A 22,163-nucleotide genomic window follows, 5' to 3' on the forward strand; every position below is an offset into this window, starting at 1 on the left:
TGCGCAGGCGCGTTTCCGGTGATGGGCGGTGTCGCCGGTTGCGCGGGAAAGAGGCGGAGCGTGCGCAAGTGGAGAAGGGAGGTTCCGGCATAGCGCGTGCGCAGCAGGGCCTCGTAGTGCGCGGGAAAGAGGCGGAGCGATTGCAGGTGTGAGGAGTGGTGGCGGCCGCTGGGTTCTAGGTGTGGCCGGTTCACCTGCGAGCTCTGGTCTCTCCTGGTTTAGACAGTTCTCACTTTCGACGCCCAGAGTAGGGTTAGAATGGGCCTGGTCACGAGAAGCGAGGTCCACAGCACTCGGGCCTCAGACCTCGAGCTGCCCGGCTTCCGTGAGGGCCAACTTTGCCTGTAATTGTTTTTAAAAAAAAAAAAAAAAGCCTTACAGAAATAATTTAACCGAATTATCCCTCAGCAGATCCAGGTAGACCTTCCCAGTTCCTGGTAACGACAGAGGGACCTCGACAGCTTCTCTGGCCCAGGTCAGTTTGGGCTTGTCTGGCTCCTAGGCTGAAAGGAATGGACGTGTGGTGGCGACTCCGGCCTCCCCCAAGGCCCCAGGCATCCTCCAAAGGGCCTCCCCATCCCTTGAAAGGTCCCCAGGTGTCCCCTCTAACGCCCTCAGATGACCCTGCAGCGCCCCATGTGTCACGTCGAAAATCCTGGGGTGTCCCTGGAAGGGTCCCAAGTACCCCAGCCTGGAGGAAGGGAGCTTCACATAGGCTGCCCCATCTTAGAGACTGGAGGGGCCATACCCCGGCCCAGGTGCTCTCAGATCCTGGGCAGAAAATAGGCAGTTCCCTCTCTGCAGCATGGAGGAGTTTAAATTCTCATGCCGCGATAGCCCAAGGTGGTTATGATCCCCACCCTCTGCCCTCTTGGGGCTCTGTTGACCCCTGGGGCAGCCAGATGGGTCTAGGTGGGGGAGGGGTGGCCTCAGCCAAGGCCGCTGGGTCCTGTAACCCAGAGATAGGAACTGCTTGTAACGATGAGATTTGCTCCTTGTTTTCAGATTTCTCTAGGGAGAGATAAAATGAGTAAGAGGAAGAAGCTTCGGACCTCAGGTATTTGGACGATCAAGTTGACACATCTTTATTGCTGCTTCTGCTTTTAGGAGGAATGTGGGCTTATTCTTACCCCTAATGTGACCACACCAAGCTCCTTAAAATAACAGCAATGATTTAATACACACGATGACTTAGTGCAAGTGTAAGTTATGGAGAAGTGCTTATAGTAAAAAGTGAAAGCTTTGTGGAGCTTCCTCCAGCCTGTAGTGGGATCCCACAGCCTAGGGGAGGCCTGCAGGCTTCAGGAAGGGGTGCAGCTTCTATGCGGGTCCACTCTCAGAGATGACCCATGAATAGAGCTTGATGCTGGTATGTGACTTGAGCAAAAAACCTAGGTTCATCTCCCTGTATGATGGCAGATAACTTACTCTTTGTCTCACTTTCCTCCTGTAAGTAGGGGATAATAAAGAGCACATACCATTTCCTTTATTTTCTTTTAAAAATATTTTTAAATTTATCTTTAATTGGAGGAAAATTGCTTTACAATATTGTGTTGGTTTCTGCCGTGTATCAACATGAGTCAGCCATAAGTATATGTATGTCCCCTCCCTTGAACCTCCCTCCCACCTCCCTACCCTGTCCTTTAGAACAGTGATTCTCAACCTGTTGCAGGGAGCAGTTTGATTCCAGAGGACATTGGCAATATCTGGAGATTTTTTTTTAAAGTATTTATTCACTTATTTGGCTGTGACAAGTCCTAATTGCGGCATGTGAATCTTTCAGTTGTGGCCCCTGGGTTCACAGAGCTAGTGGGATCTAGTTCTCTGATCAGGGATTGAATCCCCTGCATTGGGAGCAGGAGTCTTAACCACTGGACCACCAGGGAAGTCCCTAGAGACACTCTAGGGTTTTACAACTGGTGTGTTTGGGTGGGTGGCTGGGAGGTACTGGCATTTCAGGGGTCGAGGGCAGAGATGCTGCTAAAAATTATAGCATGCAGAGGACAGCCCCCACAGCACAGAATGACCTGGCCCCAAATGTCAGTAGTACCCCAAATGTCAATAGTGCCAAAGTTGAGAACTTTGCCCTAGAGCTCACATGTGAATTAGTATTTGTAAAGCACTGAAAGTAGACCCATGGAAGGACACAAATATATGCTGCTGTTATGATTGTCCTTTCAGATTTTTTTTTTTCATTTTGAAACAATTTTGAGCTTACAGAAAAGTTGTAAAAATATTTCAGAGTTCCGTCTACCCTTTGCTCAACTTCCGCTAATGCTAAAGCCCCCCACAACCATAGGATGATGGTCAACCATGTTGTTTAGTCACTCAGTTGTGTCTGACTCTTTTGCGACCCCATGGACTGTAGCCCCCCAGGCTCCTCTGTCCATGGGATTTCTCAGGCAGGAATGCTGGAGTGGGTTGCCATTTCCTTCTCCAGGGGATCTTCCAAACCCAGAGATCAAACCTGTGTCTTGTGCATTGGCGCTCGGATTCTTTACCACTGAACCACTAGGGAAGCCTGGATCAACCACATCATGTAGCATAAAAAATAGGAAATAAATAGTACCCTACTTCTTCCAGACTTTTTCTTTATATACACAAATACAGTGTTTTTATTGGATAAATATAATCATCAACATACTGACCTGCAACCTCCTGATTTTCAACTTCATGGGTTTTCAAGATCATCTTTACTTCTCAATATACATAGAGAATTGCCTCCTTCAGAAGGAAGACATCCAGTATTATGTAGTATAGCTCCATTCCCCTGTCATTGGCTAAGGAATTTAAATTTCTTAAAAATTTAGGAATGACCCCTTCACCTAGTGGCTAATGAACTTCAAGAGTAGGATGTAGGGCAGGAAAGAAATCAACAGATCAAAGATGTTTAGTGTAAGGGCTTCCCTGGTGGCTCAGCGGTAAAGAATCTGCCTGTCAGTGCAAGAGACAGGGGTTCGAGCTCTGGTCTGGGAAGATCTCACATGCCATGGAGCAAGTAAGCCCCTGCACCAGAACTGCTGAGCCTGTACTCTACAGCCTGGGAGCCAGAACTGTTGAAGCCTGTGTGCCCTAGAGCTTGTGCTTCGCGAAAAGGGAAGCCACTGCAGTGAGAAGCTTTCATACCACAGCTAGAGAAAAGCCCAAGCTGGGACAAAGACCCAGCACAGCCAAAAATAAATAAATAGAATTATTAAAAAAAAAAAAAAAAAGATGTTTGTGCAGAGATGAGTAACAAGCTGCTTGGAGGCATAGGAATTTCTGTGACCTTGGAGGGGGAAGCTGGGGCCAGCCAGGCCCACCCACAGCAGGTCATTCGGGGCCTCTCTTGGCAGTGGACTCCTCAGCTCAGTGGACCCTGGGCTGGCCCAGGAGAGTTCTTTCTGTGTGTCCTGGATGGGTGGGGAAAAAGAAAGACGATTCTGGCAGGTGGTGAAAGAAGCCTTTCCCTCCTGATGTCTTTGGCCTTTAGTGTTGAACACAAGGTTCTGCTTTCGATTTTCTTAAATTAATCCTGTGGGGATGGATCACAGGAAGAAAATGGGAGCCTCTTTACTCCTGTTGGTATTTTTGGTTTTTATTTGGTACTAATAAATGTCCATTGGATGAGCAAAGCAAGCTAGTGTTTTGGCTTCTTAAGAAACTAAACAAATGAAGCTGCTATATTTTTGCATTTCCTGGCAGACCACAAAGTGGAAATGTGTTTGTATAAGAAACTCATTGGAACTTTGCTCTGGATGCAGTGCCAGAATAGGTCCATAACATGGGCGGGGGTGGGAAGCATGGTGAAGATGAGATCAAGATGAGATTTAGATCCTGCAGTTGATACCTTCAAAGTCCAGTTAGGGGGAAAGGAAAAATGCTTCTCAACCAGGGGAACTAATCAAATACACAGCAGTGGGGTAAAGTTCTAAATAGACCCATGTGAACTGTAACTGACAGAATTAGGAGAAATTACAGGAAAGTCAGTGTGGTCTAGTGGAACCCAAAAAGCCAAATGGACGCTGAGGAGGACCCTAGCATTCAGTGTTGGAGGGAGGGAGCTCATTCAATGGATTTGTTGTTGTTTTAGTTCTGTCTAACTCTGCAACCTCATGGACTGTAGCCCTCCAGGCTCTTCTGTCCGAGAGATTTCCCAGGCAAGAAATACTGGAGTGGGTTGCCATTTCCTTCTCTAGGGGATCTTCCTGACTCAGGGATCAAACCAGCATCTCCTACATTGGCAGGCGGATTCTTTACCACTGAGCTACCTGGGAAACTCTCAGTGGGTTTACTTCAAGATATATAAGGAGGATAAGGGGACGACAGAGGGCGAGATGGTTGGATGGCATGACTGACTCAATGGACATGGGTTTGAGCAAGCTCCAGGAGATGGGGAAGGACAAGGAAGCCTGGCATGCTCCAATCCATGGGGTCACAAAGAGTCGGACACAACTGAACAACAATATAAGGAGCTGAGTTTGGAAAGGTCTTTGTGACAACCTCCAGAAAAATCAGACCTGGGTTTGGTTTGTCTTTTTGTTCTCACTGCCTGGTCAGAGATGCAGTCCATAGTAGATGTTCAGTGAGTGTTCAGGTACACTTAAGCGTGAAGGCTCTGGAGCTGAACTGCCTGAATCCCATTTCAGAGTCTTTGGTCTCCCCATGCCTCAGCTTGCTCATCTGTAACGTGGGCATAACATGAAGACTCTATCTTGAAGTTTTACCATAACATGCCTGAGTCCTCAGGACAGTGTCTGGCATGGAACTGAACTAGAGTCAACCCTTATTATTTGTTCATTGAATAAATGGTTTATTTGGGGCCAGATTGGAACATTCTGACAAGTCAGCCACTATTGGCAATTTTTATATAAGGAAATTCCCTTCATTAAACAAATAGATGTTAATAAGCACCTTTAGGCTCTGAATTGCTTTCAGTGATGGGAAAGGTATTTGTAGGGATGTAGCAGGGACCAAGAGGCAACCGAGCCAAGAAGTCACCTCCTTACCGCTCGATGACTCTGGGTCCCAGTTTTCCCAGGTTGGATATTCTGCAAGCATCATGGAAAACCAGAGTGGTACTTAAAATTTAATGTCATCTGCATTTTCTGGGAGGTGATCTGGATTTTCTCATGCTTTTATTCAGTCATCTTCCAAGTATTTATTGAGCGGTTCTCAACCCAGGAATGAAACCAGGGTCTCCTGTATTGCAGGTGATTCTTTACCAACTGATCTGTCAGGGAAGCCCCATTTATTGAGCACCAACAGTTTATTAGATGCTCATCTAGCCACTTGAAACCCAGCAGAGAGTGAGATAAATGAGGCCCCTCCTTGCATGGACAGGTTGTAGTGGAGGAGACAGTAAATGACCCAGTATATCGGACACTTGCAGAAAAGATGTAAAGTGAATACAACAGAGCATGGCTGCTAGAGGAGTTGCTCTATAGAAAGGGCAAGAATGGCTCCTCTGGGGACTTCGATGGTGGTCCAGTAGTTAAGACTCTGTTTCCACAGGGGGCACAGGTTTGATCCCTGGTTGGGGAACTAAGATCCCGCATGTCCTCTCACTAAAAAAAAAAAAAAAAAAGCCCCTCTGTAGGGACAATTTGAGCTGAGATCCAAGGCAACCAGCACACACCTCTCACCACTTCCCCAGAGAAACAGTCAGCTGGACAGGTTGTCTTGTGATTCTGAGCCAGGCCTTGTCACTCAGGATTCAGCGTCTGTCATGACCAGACCACAAGTTAAAAGCCTTTGAATCCCATGGCCCCATAAGTTCTTGGGTCCCACCTGGATGACAGTCCATCCCATCTCTCACTCTCCAAGCAAGCGTCAGAGCAGGAATTTCCTGCCTTTTGCACAAGCCTGCTCATGTTGCATCAGCGACCCGGATGTGTTTGGCTGTTGGTCATGGCAATGTGTGCTCCCACTGTCCCCCCACCCCTTCATTTCCTTTTTTTTCTTTTCATTTATTTTTGGCTGTGTTGGGTCTTCACTGCTGCGTGAGGGCTTTGTTTAGTTGCAGTAAGCAGTGTCTGCTTTTCATTGCAGTGCACAGGCTTGTCATTGTGGTGGTTTCTCTTGTTGGGTTCCACTAGACCACACTGACTTTCCTGTAATTTATCCTAATTCTGTCAATAGTGGCCATGTGACACATAGGATCTTCCCAAAGCAGGGTTTGAACCTGTGTTCCCCTCATTAGCAGACAGATTCTTAAACACTGGACCACCATGAAGGGAGGCCCCCTTAATCTTCTTTTGTCTCCACACCAGGAAGGGAAGGACTCCATCTTCCGAAACTTCCAAAGAACCCAAGGATAGAAGACTCTGACAGGGCCACCAGCCAGAGTTCCATGTTAGACTATTTGCATCACCCTGAAGAATCAGAAGGCGGATCAGGACTCACTCCCTCTGCAGAGCAGAGTGGGGAGGAACCAGGACAGGCAGCCTCCAGGTAGGTGGCTCAGAATATCCAGCAAGCCTCTCCGCTGACAGTGGGCACAGCACACTGACCTGGTGGACTGGATGCAAAGGACAGGGGACCAGCTCACATGGCCCAGCCAGTCCGTGCCTCCCCCACAGCGGGTCAGGGCCCTTGGATTGAGCTTCTTGACGTTTTCCTCTAGAGGCTTCTCTCTAGTGAGAAAAGTCAATGTATATATATTTTAATTAAATTTTATTTATTATTTACTTATTTATTTTTGACTGAATTGCGTCTTTGTTGCTATGTGTGGGCTTTCTCCAGTTGCAGACAGCGGAACTACACTTTTTGCAGTACATAGGTTTTTCATTGCAGAGGCTTTTCTTGTTGTGGAGCACAGGCTCTAGGCATGCGGGCATAAGTAGTTGTAGCACACAGGCTCAGCAGTTGTGGTGCACAAGCTTAGTTGCCCCATGGCATGTGAAATCTTCCTGGACCAGAGATTGAACCTGTGTCCCCTGCATTGGCAGGCAAATTCTTACCCAGTGTGCCACCAGGGAAGTCCTCCCACATTCCTTCTTAATGAAGAGGGGACTGAAGGAGTTGTGGGTCTGTGAAATAATAATACGTAAGAGAGGATTAAGCATCTTTATGTTCCAGGCAGTGTGCTAATAATAAATACTTTACACATATTCGCTTATTTAATCTTCATGGCACTGTGACACAGGTTTTTAACCTCGTTTGACTGATGAGGACTCTGAGGGTTCGAGCAATCAAATGACTTGCCCAGGGCCACTAAACTCATACAGGGTGGGCTGCGGTTCTGGCTTCGTCTGGTTCCTGTGCTCTTCACTACTATAGCTTCCCAGTTCTCATATATTTTCAAGAAATATGTAATTAAACACGGTGGGAAGAAAGGAAATCTCTGGAGAACCATTTAGTCTCCATGGGGGTAAGCCATATGTAACTGCAGCTAAGTAGAAAGGGTTATTAGGAGTTGGGAGAAGGAAAGTTCCTGCTGTCCGACGTCTTCAGAGAAAGCACTGTGGATTGGTGTAGCACATTTTCTGCATGAAAAAGTAAGGCATGCAGTCCGGCTGACAGGACCATTTTCTGGGGTGCGTGTCTGATCTCAGGTTTTGGCAGTCTTAGGGCTAAAGCTGCATGTGTGATAGGAAGAGAGGGGCCACGTGTCACAGCTAAGGCATCCTCCCAGACACACACAACGGTGTCACCATGTCCCTCACCCCAGAGAGGCCATCAGGGCTGATGAGGTCCTGGCCGCTGTCCACCCTGCTGTCTGAGTCCATAAGAATAATCAGAACCGGCAGAAGTGGGTTCCAACTCCTTTGTTTCTGTTTTTTTAATGTTTTATTAAGATATACCGCCTGTGCACAAATGTAGCAAAAAAAAAGCAACATAAATCAATCAGCCTAGCACATTTATGTTGAGAAATGAAATCTTGCCAGTACCCCAGAAGCCGCCCAAACAACCCATCCCAATTAAAAAATTTTGAGCAGACGGTTGCTATCAGTATCTAGACTTATTCTGTCTCCATAACCTCCCTTGGCATGATCCAAGCCCATTAGTGTAGCTTCATGCTTTATCCTGCTCCACTTCTAAAGTTGAAATCATGAAGTTTCAGTTCCAGAGTCTGATTTTTTTTTTTACAGTATACATATCCACATTTACTTGGATATAACTGTAAGTCTCACCAGTTTTTAAAAAAGACTTTATTTTTTTAGAGCAGTTTTAGGTTTACAATAAAATTGAGAGGAAGGTACAGTGATTTCTGATATACCGTCTGCCCTCCCACATCCCTCGTGACCGCTGTCACTCACCAGAATGGTACATTTTTTTTTAACCAAGGATGAAGCTACATTGACATGTGGACAGGGAAGCCTGGCATGTTGCAGTCCACAGGGTCGCAAAGAGTCGGACACGACTGAATGACTGAACTGAACTGAACCTACACTGATACATGTTAATCACCCACAGTCCATAGTTTACTTTAAATTTTTTTTTATTGTTTAATTTTGGTTGTGCTGGGTCTTTGTTGCTGCACAGGCTTTTCTCTAGTTGTGGCAAGTAGAGGCTCCTCTGTAGTTGCGGTGCATGGGCTTCTCATTGCAGTGGCTTCTCTTGTTGCAGAGCATGTTCTGTAAGGCTTGCGGGCTTCTGTAGTTGCAGCTCCCCGGCTCTAGAGCACAGGCTCAGAAGCTGCAGCACACAGACTTAGTTGCCACGCAGCATGTGGGATCTTCTAGGACCAGGGATTGATCCTGGGTCTCCTGCATTGGCAGGTGCATTCTTACCCACTGGACCACCAGAGAAGCCCCAAAGTTTACATTCTGTGTATTGTACACTCTGTGGGTTTGACTAGAGGAATAATAACATATATCAGTACAACATCATGCAGAGTTCTTTCACAGCCATAAAAATCCTAGTCTATTCATTTTCCCTTCACCACACCCTGGGTAACCACTGATCTTTTTCACTGTCTTCATAGTTTGCCCTTTCCAGAATATCGTATCATTGGAATCATACAGTACATAGCCTTTTCAGATTGGCTTCTTTCACATGGTAACATGCATTTAGGGTATCTCCACATATCTTCATGGCTTGAGAGCTCGTTTATTTTTTTAGATTTTATTTTATAAAGCAGATGGCATAATTTTGTTTGTTTATTTTGAAAAAGTCTGGACTTGTCTGGTGGTCCAGTGGTTAGGACTCTACCCTTCCAGTGTAGGGGATACCAGTTCAATCCTTAGTCCAGGAAGTTCTACATTCCTTGGGGTGTGGTCAGAAATTAATTCAGATTTTTTTACTGGAGTCTGATTGATTTACAGTGTTGTGTCAGTTTCAGCTGTACGGCAAAGTGAGTCAGTTGTGCACACGTCCACTCTTTTTTAGTCTTTTCCCATATAGGCCATTGCAGAGCATTGCGTAGAGGAGAGCTTGTTTCTTCTTAGCACTGAATGCTGTCCCACTGTCTTTATGTACCATAGTTTCTTTATTTTGAAAATTATTTTATTTATTTATTTGTCTTTGGCCGTGCTGGGTTGGGTCTTTGTTACTGTGCGTGGGCTTTCCCTGGTTGTGGAGAGCAGGGCCTACTCTCTAGTTGTGGTGTGGGCTTCTCATTGCAGTGGCTTCTCTTGTTGCAGGGCACAGGCTATAGGAGCCATGGGCTTCAGTACTTGCAACGCGTGGGCTCAGTAATCACGGCTCTCGGGCTCTAAATCAGGGGCTCAGTAGCTGTGGCACACGGGCTTCTTGTCCCCTTCGGTATGTGGGATCTTCCCAGACCAGAACTCGAACCGGTGTCCCCTGTGCTGGCAGGCAGATTCTTTACCACTGGACCATCAGGAAAGGCCTACCACAGTTTAGTTATCCATTCACCCACTGAGGGCCTCTCAATTGCTTCCACATTTTGGCAATTATGAATACACCCGTTTTTTTAGACACTGCGTTTTTTTTGTATCTGCAGCTTTTTAGCATTTGTAGAATTGGGGGCTGGGATGTCAGTCCAAATGAGAATTCCTGTTCTTATTCCAGGAGCCGGTTCCTGGGATTATAAGAGTAAAGTGCTGCCAGAGAAGGCAGCTCGGCTTCTAGGCATGGGACTCCAAACGCTTGTTGGCAGGCATGCATCCCCTTCTCCACCCCGCCCTTTCTCAGCAGGTGCTGCAGGGCCGCCCTCTTTGGAGACGCTGAGCGCTACTCTGTCTGTGAATTCCATTGTTTGTCTCACTACACAAGTTAACCGTGTAGGAGGACTTGAGAACCTCCTCTGTTTTGTCTTTCTCCTTCCAGCTCTCCTGATAATGAAGCAGATGCTCCCTCCAGGCTCCTTGGGCAGCCGGAAAAGGAGCCAGTGCCCCTTGCTCCTTCCCAGGTGAGCCTGCTCTGTAGCCTTACACAGGCACAAAAGATGCTGGAGAGCTTGTCTGTGTTCAGCAGCAGCAGCTGCTGGTGGGAGTGTGTGCTGGGGCTGGAAGGCACAGACTACAAGGCAGAAACCGGTTTTGGGGTTTTCGCGCTTGATTTCCAAGACCTCATTCCTCCTTTATCTTTACTGCTGTTTTGTTCTTGTTGTATCTGGTTCACAGAACTCAGTGGGGAGGTTCGTCCCCCAGTTTGCAAAACCCAGGAAGACAGTGACGAGACAAGCAGAGAGGAGGGCAGAGGGCCTCGGGACGGGGGTGTTCAGCTCGGTAAGGTCCTACCATCAGCCAGGCTGTGCTCTGTAGGTGTCCCACCTCTTGGCCCCACCTCAGCAGCCAAGTTCAACCTTGGTTTCCTTTGACAATGACTAGGCTTCCCAGGTGGCTCAGTGGTAAAGAACCTGCCTGCCAATGCAGGAGATGCAGGAGATGCGTGTTTGATCCCTGGGTCAGGAAGATCTCCTGGAGAAGGAAATGGCAACCCACTCCAGTATTCTTGTCTGGGAAATCCCGTGGACGGAGGAGCCTGGCGGGCTACAGTCCATGGGGTCGCAAAGAGTCCAAAGAGTCAGACACAATTGAGCATGCACGCAACTCTGCACCTCTCCACACCCCCCCACCACCATATTTAGCACTCGAGGCGTCTGTGGACAGCAGAGGCTGTGTCAGCAGCCTCCAGGCCTGTGAGAGGCGCTCAGGGCAGCGTGCCTGCCCTGAAACTGTAGAGGCCAGAGCTCTGTGCCCCGAATTGGGTGAAAGTATGGAAACTCAGAAAGGCAGCCTGAGTATAGCACAGGGAGCTCACCTGGTGTTCTGTGATGACCCAGCGGGCTGGGATGGGGGACGAGGTAGGAGGGAGGGGATATATATATCTATAGTTAGAGCTGATTCACATTGTTGTATGGCAGAAACCAACACGATATTATGAAGTAATTTTCCTCCAATTAAAAATAAATTAAGAAACGCAGCCCGCATTTCTGTCCCTAAACCCCTTTGCTTCTCAGAAGCTTTTGCATGAATCAGGGGGATTCTTACAGCATGCTGTCTTGTCCTTACCCCTGTGAGCTCCAGGGGTCATGATCGCTGTCTCTGGAACACACTCCCCTAAAAAGTGATTGGTGGGAGTTCCCAGCAGCTGTGTTTGTAATTTCCCGAGACCAGAAACAACCCACATATCTTTCAGCGGGTGAATGGTTGAACAAGTCGTGGTCCATTCACACCACAGAACACAACTCATCAATTTCCAAAAAAGGAGCAAACTAGTGTGAAACACATAACCACTTGGATGGATCTCCAGGGCATTAAGTAGATTCAGAGGAAGTTGTAAAAACTGTATGACCACACATGTCTGTCGAGGGATGAATGAATTAAACAAAACATGGGTAACATCCATACAACAAAACAGATACTTGTATATCCATGTTCATTGCAGCAGCAATCGCCTTGAACTCATGTCTCCTGCATTGGCAGGCAGATTCTTTACCCCTGAGCCACCTGGGAAACCCACCCAGGATCAGCACAGATCCCTGTTTGGTGCACTGTCATCCTCGTGGCATCTGAGGCTTCGTACAGGGGCAGTGATGACTGGAAAAGTCTTCAGAGCAGTTGATTATTGAAGGCCCAAGGCTGAGTCTTTCTCTCTCCACAGGGAACTCTGCCAGAACTCAGTGCACAGCAGACCAGAAGCCAGCCTCAGGATGAGTCCCCAGGACTTGCCCTCCAGGAGGCCAGGGACGCAGGACACCAGACCCAGGCAGATGGCCCCTGCACCGAGCCTAGTGGCCTGAGCCCCGTGACCCCTGGGCCCAGTGATGTGGGTCCTCAGCCCTCTGTCTCCACCAGCGCCTCCCCAGAGTCGGGGATGGTGCCCTCTGCCTCAGAGAGGGCTGGCCAGGACCACCTGTCAGAGCCTAGGACCAGTGTGCCCAAGGGTGGAAGCACAGAGGAGGGTTGGGCTCCAGGCAATCACGGTCAGAAAGGGCCCCTGCCAGGTAGTGATGCTGAAGAGACAGAGCCAGAACGGGAAGCCCCCCAGCAGGGAGGTACCCCAGGGCTAGCAGGGGCTGATCTACTTGAGGGGCAGCGGGAGGAAGGAGGTAGCCTCCTGGGCCCTCCTCGCCCCCTGCAGACCCTCGGCAGGGAAGCAGAGTGGAGCTGGAGCGGCCCTCGGTGCCCTCCACTTGGGACCATTGTTATCGCAGATGTGAACACAGACCCTGCTGAGCCAGAACACAGGGCTCTGAGGGGGGCTGGGCCAGACGGGGAGGTCAGTGCCAGGGTGCCCACCTCACCCAGCGGGAAGGCGCCCGATGCAGGTCACAGCAGGGCCCTGCTCAGCTGCACGCCTCTCACTGGGGTGACCGGTGGAGGCAGAGGAGAGGCACAGCGGGAAGACGAGCCCCCTGATGACATCCTGGGGTGCTTTGCAGCCTTCCTACCTCTGCTTCATGAGACCCAAGAACCCACACTAGGAGCTGGGGACCCCAGCCCTTCAGCCTTAGAAACGGGCCCAGATGGTGGTCAGAGCCAGGTGCCAGGCCCGGATCAGGAGGGCTTGGGAGGTGTGTGCTCGCAGCCTTGGCTGTCACAACCTACAGGGGAAAAGGCAGCTGAGCGAGGGAGCCCGAGCCACAAGCAGGACCTCAAGGGGCTCAGTTTGTCCCCCAGAGCGTGTGCTGCGTCGATGGACCAAGAAGCAGTGGGCGGCCCTCCCCAGGATGCTGGGGCAGGCCAGGGCAACCCAGACACCCCCACTGGCCCCGTAGGCCAGCCCTGGCGCCCTGCTGACTCTTCCAAGCAGGCCATCTGGGAGGGGTCACCAGCCATGGAACTCGACTTCCTGCCAGACAGCCAAATACAGGATGCCCTGGAAGCCCATGGCTTTGAAGCCCCACCGGAGCAGGTAAGAGCTTCCCCGAGTTACAGTCACATGCCCCAGGGCAGGCGCCAGATGGCCACGAGCCCTCCCAAACCATCCAGTAGTCGGGGGAAGAGGGGCACGTGGTGACCTGTTTATACAGCAGATGAGTCCTGGGGTCTGAGTCACAGCTTCAGTGGGTGTGGAGTCAGCGATGTCCTGGGAAGGTTAGACCTGCCTTTCTCTAAGGGGCCTGTCCGTCTGGGAGCTGAGGAGCCCCGGCATGTGATACACACGGTTTTTTGGCCCAGGCAGTGCCCCCAGTAAACCTGCGTCCTGCACTCCTCAGTGCCCAGGCTCTGCCTGGAGATTCCTTAGGGGTGTCTAGAGGGCGCCAGCCCAAAAGGGCCTACCTGAAGAAGCAAGTGGCCTCAAAACTGGGCCCATGGGAGGGGAGCTCACTCCCCCACTGGGAAGAACCTCTGTCCATCTTTAGGGTCACCTGATACCATTCTTTTTCGAACATATACATGGACTTTTGTTTGTCTGCTGGAATTTTTTTTTTTCACTTACTGTGCTTTGCAGATAATGAGTTGGTTTTTTTTTTTTTTTTTTTTACAAATTGAAGATTTGGGGCAACTCTGTTATCAGATGACGGTTAGCATCTTATTATTTATTTATATTTTTTGCCGCACTGGGTCTTCTCTGCTTTTGCACGGCCTTTATCTAGTTCTCAGCGAGTGAGGGCTACTCTTTTGCTGTTGCAGTGTGAGGGCTTCTCACTTGTTGCTGAACATGGGCTCTAGGGCTCAAGGGCTTGAGTAGTTGTGGAGCATGGGTTCGGCTGCCCCATGGCATGTGGGATCTTCCTGGACCAGGGATCGAACCCATGTCCCCTGCATTGGCAGGCAGATTCTTATCCACCAGGGAAGTCCTGTCTGCTGGCATTTGCAAGGGCTTTCCTTCGGGGATCTGCCCACTGAGCCTGTGCTGGCCGTGGGCGGTAACCTGTCTGGGCAGGTGGCAACCCCACTTTGGCCCCGCCCCTCAGTAGGCACCACATCCCTGGCAGCAGCCGGCACGCCTGAGCCTAAGTGCTTTGTGGACTCACGCTCAGAGGTGGGCGGTTCTCTTTCCACACACTGGGTGCGGCTGAGAGACTGACGAAGGTTGGGCACCTGCCCTGATGAGGCAGCCGGGAGGGAGTCATGCCCAGGTGGCCTGATTCCATGACTGTGCCTCAACCGTTCTGACCTGGAACCAACACAGAGCCCATGTCACTTCACAAATGTGGCCTCCGTTTCTTTGGCCATCCCTGTTTTATTTTATTTTATTTTTTTATTTTTTGCCATCCCTGTTTTAAAACTTGATTTTTGGTGTGTGTGAAAAAATTTTTTTCAGTTTTTATTAATTTGTTATTTGTTTTGGCTGCTCTGGGTCTTTGTTGTGTCATGCAGGCTCTCTAGTTGGGTTGCTTAGGCTTAGTTGCAGCATGTGGGATCTTAGTTCCCCGACCAGGGATCGAACCTGGGCCCCCTGCATTGGGAGTGTGGAGTCTTATCTACCAGACCACCAGGGAAGTCGCCTGTTTGAAAATGTCTTGAGGTTTGAGAGCCTGCTCTGTGCCAGGAGTAAACAGATCTGGATGGTCTCTGCCCCCATGAGGTTTTCAGTAGCGCCATTCGATCTGCTTCTCCCAGAGTGAGCACTTTGTACCCTGTCATTTCTGCCCTTAAATAGTCTCTTCCTGAGACGCAGCCCCCAAACAAGCAAAGGACGTCATCTGGTGCCCAGCTGGAGGAAGCCAGCTGTTCCAGCCGTGGAGGGAAACCATGTCTGGGTTGAGGAAATGTGGGTCTCAGGCAATGCCTTCCCAAGGGATGGCCAGGGGTCATTTGTGACACGGGCCTCCCTGCCCTGGCTCGGATTCCTTGTACCGTTCTGTGATCACCAGACAAGCAAGACTGCAAAAAGCGAGTCACAATGTGGCTAGATTGTAGCCTTTAAACACAGACGCCCGGGAGAGGTAGGCACTCAGGTTCTGGACAGAGCTGAAAAGTTGTAATTAAAGTCCCAGCCCTTGAAAAATGCACACCCCTCTCTTGGAAAGAAGAGCTTGGTCGTCCCCAGTCTCTGGCCTCTTGGGCCGTGGCTGAGGGGGAGGGCTGGGGAAGCAGCTGGGACCTTGGGTGGCGTCTCGCAGGCACAGGAGAGCCCTGGTGGATGTGCCACCAGCGAGCGCACTCTGGAATCACCATAGAGCCGGCAGCGCCCAGGGTGGACGGGCCGCTGTGGGAGGAGGCACTGCCCTGACAAGGCCGCGGACACCCAGGCGTGTTCTGTTTTGACGCTGGGCCTTCCTGAACAAGTCGTGGCGACCCGAGCACAGGTTCCCGTGGGAAGGTTCCAGAAGGCAGGAACCCTCCCTGGCAGGAAGGCCCTGTGGGAACAGAGTGCTGGTGGATGGCGTCTCGGCGCGTGACCTCAGCAGGCTCAGCTGTGAGCTCCGCTGCTGAGGAGGGGCCCTGGGGACTCGCAGCAGTGACAGACAGGCTGCAAACCCAGCTGCCCTCTTACCCTGGCTCCCTGGGGACATGATGCTCACCCCAGGGCTGGTGGATCCCCTCCACTCGTAAAGAGGGCCTCATTTAAAACGCCGGCCCCCAGGGCCCTCTCGGGGCCCCACGGGTGGCCTCCAAGGTGGGAGGTGTAAGCTGCGCCTTCAGCACAAGCACTGCCTCTGTCATGACAGACTTTTACACGACCCTGGTGGGAGCCGTGGTCCCTGCTGGGAAGAATATTCCTTATGACCTATCTTAGGGGAATCTGTGGCATCGAATTCTTTTTTTTAATTTGGCTGTGCCGGGTCTTAGTTGTGACACGCAGAATCTAGTTCCCTGATTAGGGATCAAACCCGGGCCCCCTACATTGGGAGCGAAGAGCCTTAACCTCTGGACCACCAGGGAAGTCCCTGAATTGTATTTTAAGTCACAGAGTTGCCTCCGTGAGAGTCAGCCAGGCGCATGGGAGAAACCACTGTCTAGAACAGTCATGCCAACCTTGGCACTGCTGGTTTTAGGGGCCCGACTGCCGTTCTGTGCATGGAAGGGGGTTGAACAGCATCCCTGGCCTCCAGCCTCCACACTCTGAATGTGAGGAGCACCCTCTTCCAAAGACGTGACAACCCAAAATGTTTGCAGACATGATGACATGTCTTGGGAGTGGAGTCATCCCCGAGTGAGAGCCACTGGGCTGCAGACAGTTCTTCATGTCCATTCCTTTGTATCCTGGGACCCTTGGTAGACTGAGCTCAAACCCTTCACCCCATCCCCCACCCAGGACTTGGGTCTCCTCAGAAGAACAGACAGCCCTGGGCCAGCCGCTCCAAAGAGGCAAAGAGCCGTCACCTGCACCACTGAGCCACTGAGCCTGACATTTTCCATGAAAATTAAACCACCGTTGACCTTTAGAAATTTAAGTTTCGCAGGGTTATCTGGCTCTCTCTCCCCTGTTAATTATGAATGTTCCCTTCAAAATATATTTGCAAAATCTTTTCCTTGACATGAAACTCGGGGCTTATCTGGCCGACCTCTGCCCCTCCATGCCAGACGCCCACCTCACCACAGTCACCACCCTCGGGGTCTTCTCTGACCCCTCCTAGATACCACAGGACAGGCCTGAGACCACACCAGGCCTCAGCTGTCAGGAACAGAGGATATGTGGATGGAACCACCCACCGGTGGATCAGATCAGCTTGTCCAAAGGCTGGGGCCCGGGAGAGGACCCCGGGGTCAGGCCCAGTATTGAGGAGGGAGGTGTGAGCAGCCCGGACTGCTGGCCTGTAGGTCTGGCTGTTACAGCATCTGTCCCCCACACCACTTTTCCTCTGGAGGAGGAAAGCCTGCCTCAGCCTTCCCAGCGTGGCGGAGCAGAAGCCAGACCTGCATGACCCCTTTCCCTTCTCCGACCAGCCGGGTCATTCACATGTGTGTGCGCTCTCTTTTTCCAGTTGTTTCCTGCAGGAGGCGAGCTGGACCCCTGCTGGCCTGGCACCGACCCACGTGCAGACAGAGGCTCCCTTGCTGAGGCCCAGCCGAGGTAGGCAGAGTGGGAGGCACCGCAGGACTTCGCCTTGGCAGGAGTCCTCCTCTTGTCTCTGGAAGAGGGGAGTGTGGCTGCTTTCCTGGGACTGAAGCCCCCAACTCTCCCCCACCCCAGCCTTTTGAGCTCCCACTCTGTGAATGAGGGTGATGGAGGTGACCCTGGCTTTCCCTCGAGGGGCCTCGCTTTTCTCTGTCCAATAAGGTTGCTAAGCCCTGAATCTCTTATTTATTTGGCTGTGCCAGGTTGTAGTTGCAGCATGCTGGATCTAGTTCCCTGAGCAGGGATCAAATCCAGGCCCCCAGCATTGGGAGCCCAGAGTCTTAACCACTGGGCTGCCAGGGAAGTCCCCCAATTTTTTCATTTTCGTTTTTCGGCCATGCCACTTGGCATGGGATCCTAGTCCCCACCAGGGGTCGAACCCAGGCCCCCTGCATTGCAATGCAAAGTCTTAATCACTGGACTGCCAGGAAGGTTCCCACCCCCACTTGCAAACTTCCCATGCCCCCTGCTCCCTGGGAGTGGAGAACTCCCAGTCAGCACCCTGTACCCAAGCTGGCATCTCTCCGTAGGTCCCTTGGGATGTTTCCCCCAGCTCCGTGGTGGTCTGAATGCACGTTGTGTGTTTTCTTGGAGAGATGGTCCAGAGCTTTCCTTGAATCTCCATGGAGGGAGCGGGGACCCAGCCAGAGCTCGGAACCATTGGCCTGCACAACCTTGGGGCCACCCCTGCTTTGGCACCCTCGGGCCTTCCAGAGTCTCCAGTCTGTCCCGTCTTCTTTCCTGCTTGGTTCTGTTCCCCGAGGCAGCCGCCCTTCTCTCCCCCCTAGAGGCAGCCGGTGTGTTGTTCCTCCAGCTCATGGAGGTGTGTGAGTGTTGGGAGGGTCCTCTCCCCCCGCCCCAGAGCTTCCCTCTCAGCCCACCACCTCCTTTCATGTCTTTTCTCCCAGCCTTGCTGAGCGCCAGCACTGGGCGACAGTCCTCTCCTGTTACCTTGTACTCAAACTGCAGAGCGGTGGCCAATTGATTATTTATGGCCAAGTTTCCGTTTCTGTCTGGCAGGCGTGGAGGAGAGATGAGGGATGCAGCCCTTGGTGGAATTTGTCTCCTTTCTCTTCCTCCTGCTCCTCCTCCTCAGGCCGTGCTCCCACCCCCTGCACACATCTGTGTATCGTACCTGTTGTACCACACATTGCTTCCCTGACAGACGCACACACCCACTCCCTGCATGGGGACCAGAGGCAGTTTAATCAACATGACCCCACTATTGTTTTTTTTAACATTTATTTTTGTGGTGCTGGGTCCCTGCTGCTCACAGATTTCCTCTAGTTGCAGAGAGCGGGGGCTCCTCTTTATTGCAGCACACAGGCTTCTCACCATGGCGGCTTCTCTCATTGCTGAGCACAGGCTCTAAACACGGGCTTAGTGGCTCCGCAGCATGTGGAATCTTCCCAGACCAGGGATCCAACCCATGTCCCCTGCACTGGCAGGCAGATTCTTAGCCTCTGTACCACCAGAGAAGTCCCCTACTATTGTTTGAGCAGAGAGGAGGGAGATTCGTGGGTGAATCTCTGACGGTCTCGATGCAACCCCATGTGGATGGCTGGAAGCCCCCAGGTGGGCCCTGGGGTCTGGTTCTGTGGCCCTTGGCCAAGAGAGAAAAGGCAAGAGATGGAGGCCCAGGCTGACCAGTCATCTCGGTGACTAAAGCAGGTGGAACAGAACCACAGTTCCTCTAGTGACAGCCCAGGAGATCTGCTAAGCTGTATGATCCTCTGCCCCCTCACAGGCTATATGTTTTTGATATGGTGGTGCCCTGGCATGCCTACCCTTTCTATAAGCACTGATGCCCTCTAATGCCAGGTCTTCCAGGACCTGCTCTGGGCACTGGGGAGAAACACAGAGCTTCTCCCTAGTTGGGTGGGAGCTGGGGCGGTGGTGGTGAGCGACAGACAGATTATTAGCTGGTCAGATGGCAGATAGCAGGGAAGGGGTTAAAGTTTTAACCTGTGGTGGATGGGGAGGGAGAGGGAGGGCTCCCCTCCCATCTTCTCCCTCCCCCACCCCCACAGAGGAGACATTCTGGAAAGAACATTCCAGAGCCCTGAGAAGTGCTAAGGGCATGGCCAGGAATTTGGTGTGGCTAGAACAGGGGGAAGAGGGACAAGAGGGAGCGGGTGGGTCTGGAGGCGCGGCAGATGGTGTAGGGCTGCGGGGAGAGACTTGGGCTGGGTTTCCATTTCCACAGCCCCCCCAAGTCACTTGGGGGCACAGGATGTAAGGGCAGGAGGTGGGGGAGGAGGAGAGTGTGGCAGCTGCCCACAGGACCACCTGGTGGGGGAAGGGGCTGGATTCTGGGTGTGCTTTCAGCAGTAGAGCCGTTGGGTTGGCCATCAGGGCCCTGCCTGGTGGGAGGGGGCATCATTGCTGTCAAAGGTGTTCCTCTCTGGAATAGACAGCCCAAGGCTCAGCAGAGCCCCCCGTGGAGGCTGGCGAGGCCCTTCAGTGAGTCAGGCCTCTCGTCCTGCCTCCTGTCCCGCCAGGACACGAGTGGGGATCAAGAGCTGCGAAGCCGCCAGCATGGAGGATGCGACAGAGACTGTGTGCGGCCTGGTCATGGAGCTCTCCAACCTGAAGTAAGGGCTGGGCTGGGCCCTGCGGACCCGCGGTCCCTGGGACAGGCAGAGGGGATGGGGCCAGGGGCGGGTGATGGAGGGCCCGGTGCACCAGTGATCTGGGGGCGCCAGGCTGGGCCTGGCCCCCCAGTGAGGGGCCTCTGGGAAGCTTCTTCACAGAGCTGTCAGGTTGAGGTGGGGCTAGATGGGTCACAGTCTGCCTGCAGCAGGTTGATGCGGACTGTGCACACGTGTGTGTTTATGTGGGTGTGACCTGAGTACCCTTGAGTGAGCGAGCCGATGTGAGCAGGCCATTGTGCCTGAGTGTGAGGTGGGGCACAGCCCAGGCCTGTTTCCACCCAGCCGGCTGATTATGAGTGCCCACCGGGATCTGGAGACCTTCAAGCGCGTCAGCTACTACCGGAAAGCAAAGCCAGCCGGGAAGGCCCCCACACCCTACACCGCAAAGGGGGCGGGGACCCTTGCCCGAGGGGAGCAGTCCTGGAGGGATCTGTAGCCAGTTCCAAACTGCCTGGGCTTGTGCGGGTGTTCCTGCAAGCTCACTGGCCCCCAGAAATGTCCTGCCCAACAGTGGGGAACAATCCCTCTGCAGACCCTGTGTGCTCCCCCCACCCCGCTATCTTGACTTTCTGACATGCAGGTCCTGGGGGCCCCAGAAACCTTCCCTCAGCTGACCCGGAAGTCAGCTTCCCACGGGAAACACAAGAGGCCCTGCCTCTGTCAGCAGCCTCCCCTGGGAGCTGTGTGGGGCGGGGACCTGCTCCTCCCTGTGGCAGGCCTTCTGGGGCCCCAGGAAGCCAGCTGCTTCTGACCAAGGGGCCCAGGGCCGCCCAGATGTTTATCTGAGTTTGCAAATTTCAGCTCCTTAGCTGAGGTTACCGAGGTTCAGAATTTGTTTCTTTCCTGGAGGAGAAAAGGGCTCTCTTTGTTGGTCATACCCTTGTTTTTCACTGGATTTCCATTTCTTCTGGGAAGCCCATTAATAAATGATGTCCTAGCTAGACCTCAGACCGTGTGACCTGTTGTTTGGGGTTGGAGGCATTTTCAGTTCCTTGATGGCCTGCCCACAAACCTCCCTAACCACCTCTTTCTCCTTCTGCTTCTCATGCTCCTTGTGAAGACAAGTTGGTGTATTGCTGGGGGCCCCCACTCCCAGATGGAGTCCAGGGGTCCCCATGCGTTACCAAGTGTCAGACTCTCCTGGAGCAGGTGGCTATGTGCAGAGGTGTGCACGTGTACAGATTCCGGCACACAGGTGTCTGTGGACCAGGGAGCCCACTGAGACATCCTGACTGTCCAAGCTGGAGCTCAGTGCTGAGACGGCCTTGCCGCTCCTCTGTGGGACAAGCTGCTGAGAAGCCCTGGTCTAGGAGGCAGCACTGGGTGGGAATTACTACTGATGCAGACACAGCTAATGCTTGGAGGGTGCCGAGGGCAAGCGTGTGCACACCCTGCCCCACCAAGCCTCACCACAGCCCCAGTGAGGTCACATGGTCACTAGCAGTCCCAAGTGCTGCTGTCAAACCCGTTTTGCAGAAGACATTGCTTCTGTTAAATAGGTCACCACTAGGTGGACCAGACCCAAGACTAATTTGTTGCTCTGCCTGTGGCTCCTGCACCCTAACACCTACGGCCAAGGCCGGGAGGACCCTCCTCCCACCACCTTCTTATACCTGGGACATCCCATTCAGGTGGCTCAGAGTCCCCCAGCCCTTTCTCCCTGCTGAATGTACAGCCCTTACTTGAACCCCCCAGAATGTGCCCAGTCACCCCATTCCCTGGGTCTCAAGCCCCAGTGGCTCTGGCTTATACAGTTAGCATCTGTAGGTAGCTGAGAGTGGCTGGGGTCCCCTGACCCCATGTGAAACTCTTGGCGCTGCTAAGGAGGCCTCCCTCCTGTCTTCTTTCTCCTCCTTCCCTTTTCTCTCCAAGCCTGGGCGGTAGGCTGTCTTCAAGGGCCGTCTCTGATCCCTGGCTCACCGCAGCCCTCCTCAGGTCCCAGATCAAGTGGAAAAGCCAAAGGCAAATTCTAGGAAGTCCAAATCCTGCCCTGACAACCCCAGGAGACCTCGCAGGCTGGGGGTGGAGACCAGGCTCAGGCCAGCCCTCAGATTGGGGGAGGAATGTGGACTGGCACTTCTCACTTGCTGCCCCTGGAGGCTGGTGGAACAAGATCTGGGGGTGGAGGAGGCAGACGGGCTGGGGATCCCCCCAAGCAAAGCC

At 52.2% G+C, this 22,163-nt stretch overlaps 1 protein-coding gene across 5 annotated transcripts; it reads left to right on the forward strand.

The window, feature by feature from the left end:
- The first annotated feature begins 101 nt into the window (after positions 1-101).
- BRME1 (break repair meiotic recombinase recruitment factor 1) lies at positions 102-20,931 on the forward strand. Of its 5 annotated transcripts, none has more exons than XM_043911263.1 (10): positions 102-146; positions 412-475; positions 1,006-1,057; positions 6,252-6,432; positions 10,216-10,297; positions 10,512-10,616; positions 11,995-13,248; positions 17,213-17,301; positions 19,848-19,940; positions 20,283-20,931. In XM_043911263.1, the coding sequence occupies exons 3-10, from the start codon at positions 1,027-1,029 to the stop codon at positions 20,434-20,436; spliced, it is 1,989 nt and encodes a 662-aa protein (XP_043767198.1). In that variant the 5' UTR covers positions 102-146; positions 412-475; positions 1,006-1,026; the 3' UTR covers positions 20,437-20,931. The 5 variants fall into 5 exon arrangements, with proteins under 5 accessions (XP_043767198.1, XP_043767199.1, XP_043767202.1 ...); XM_043911264.1 differs by having other exon boundaries at positions 126-199; positions 410-475; XM_043911267.1 differs by having other exon boundaries at positions 139-475; positions 11,995-12,159; positions 13,147-13,248.
- Positions 20,932-22,163: the final 1,232 nt, after the last annotated feature.

The sequence above is a fragment of the Cervus elaphus genome, chromosome 9 (genome assembly GCF_910594005.1).
Source record: "Cervus elaphus chromosome 9, mCerEla1.1, whole genome shotgun sequence".
Classification (NCBI taxonomy): Eukaryota; Metazoa; Chordata; class Mammalia; order Artiodactyla; family Cervidae; genus Cervus; species Cervus elaphus.

Excerpts from the sequence above, each read along its gene's own strand:
- BRME1 (XM_043911263.1), top strand. The coding sequence starts at position 1,027 with ATGAGTAAGAGGAAGAAGCTTCGGACCTCAG. Across the intron at positions 17,302-19,847 it reads CTTGCTGAGGCCCAGCCGAG|GACACGAGTGGGGATCAAGA; the intron begins GTAGGCAGAGTG and ends CTGTCCCGCCAG. Across the intron at positions 19,941-20,282 it reads ATGGAGCTCTCCAACCTGAA|CCGGCTGATTATGAGTGCCC; the intron begins GTAAGGGCTGGG and ends GTTTCCACCCAG.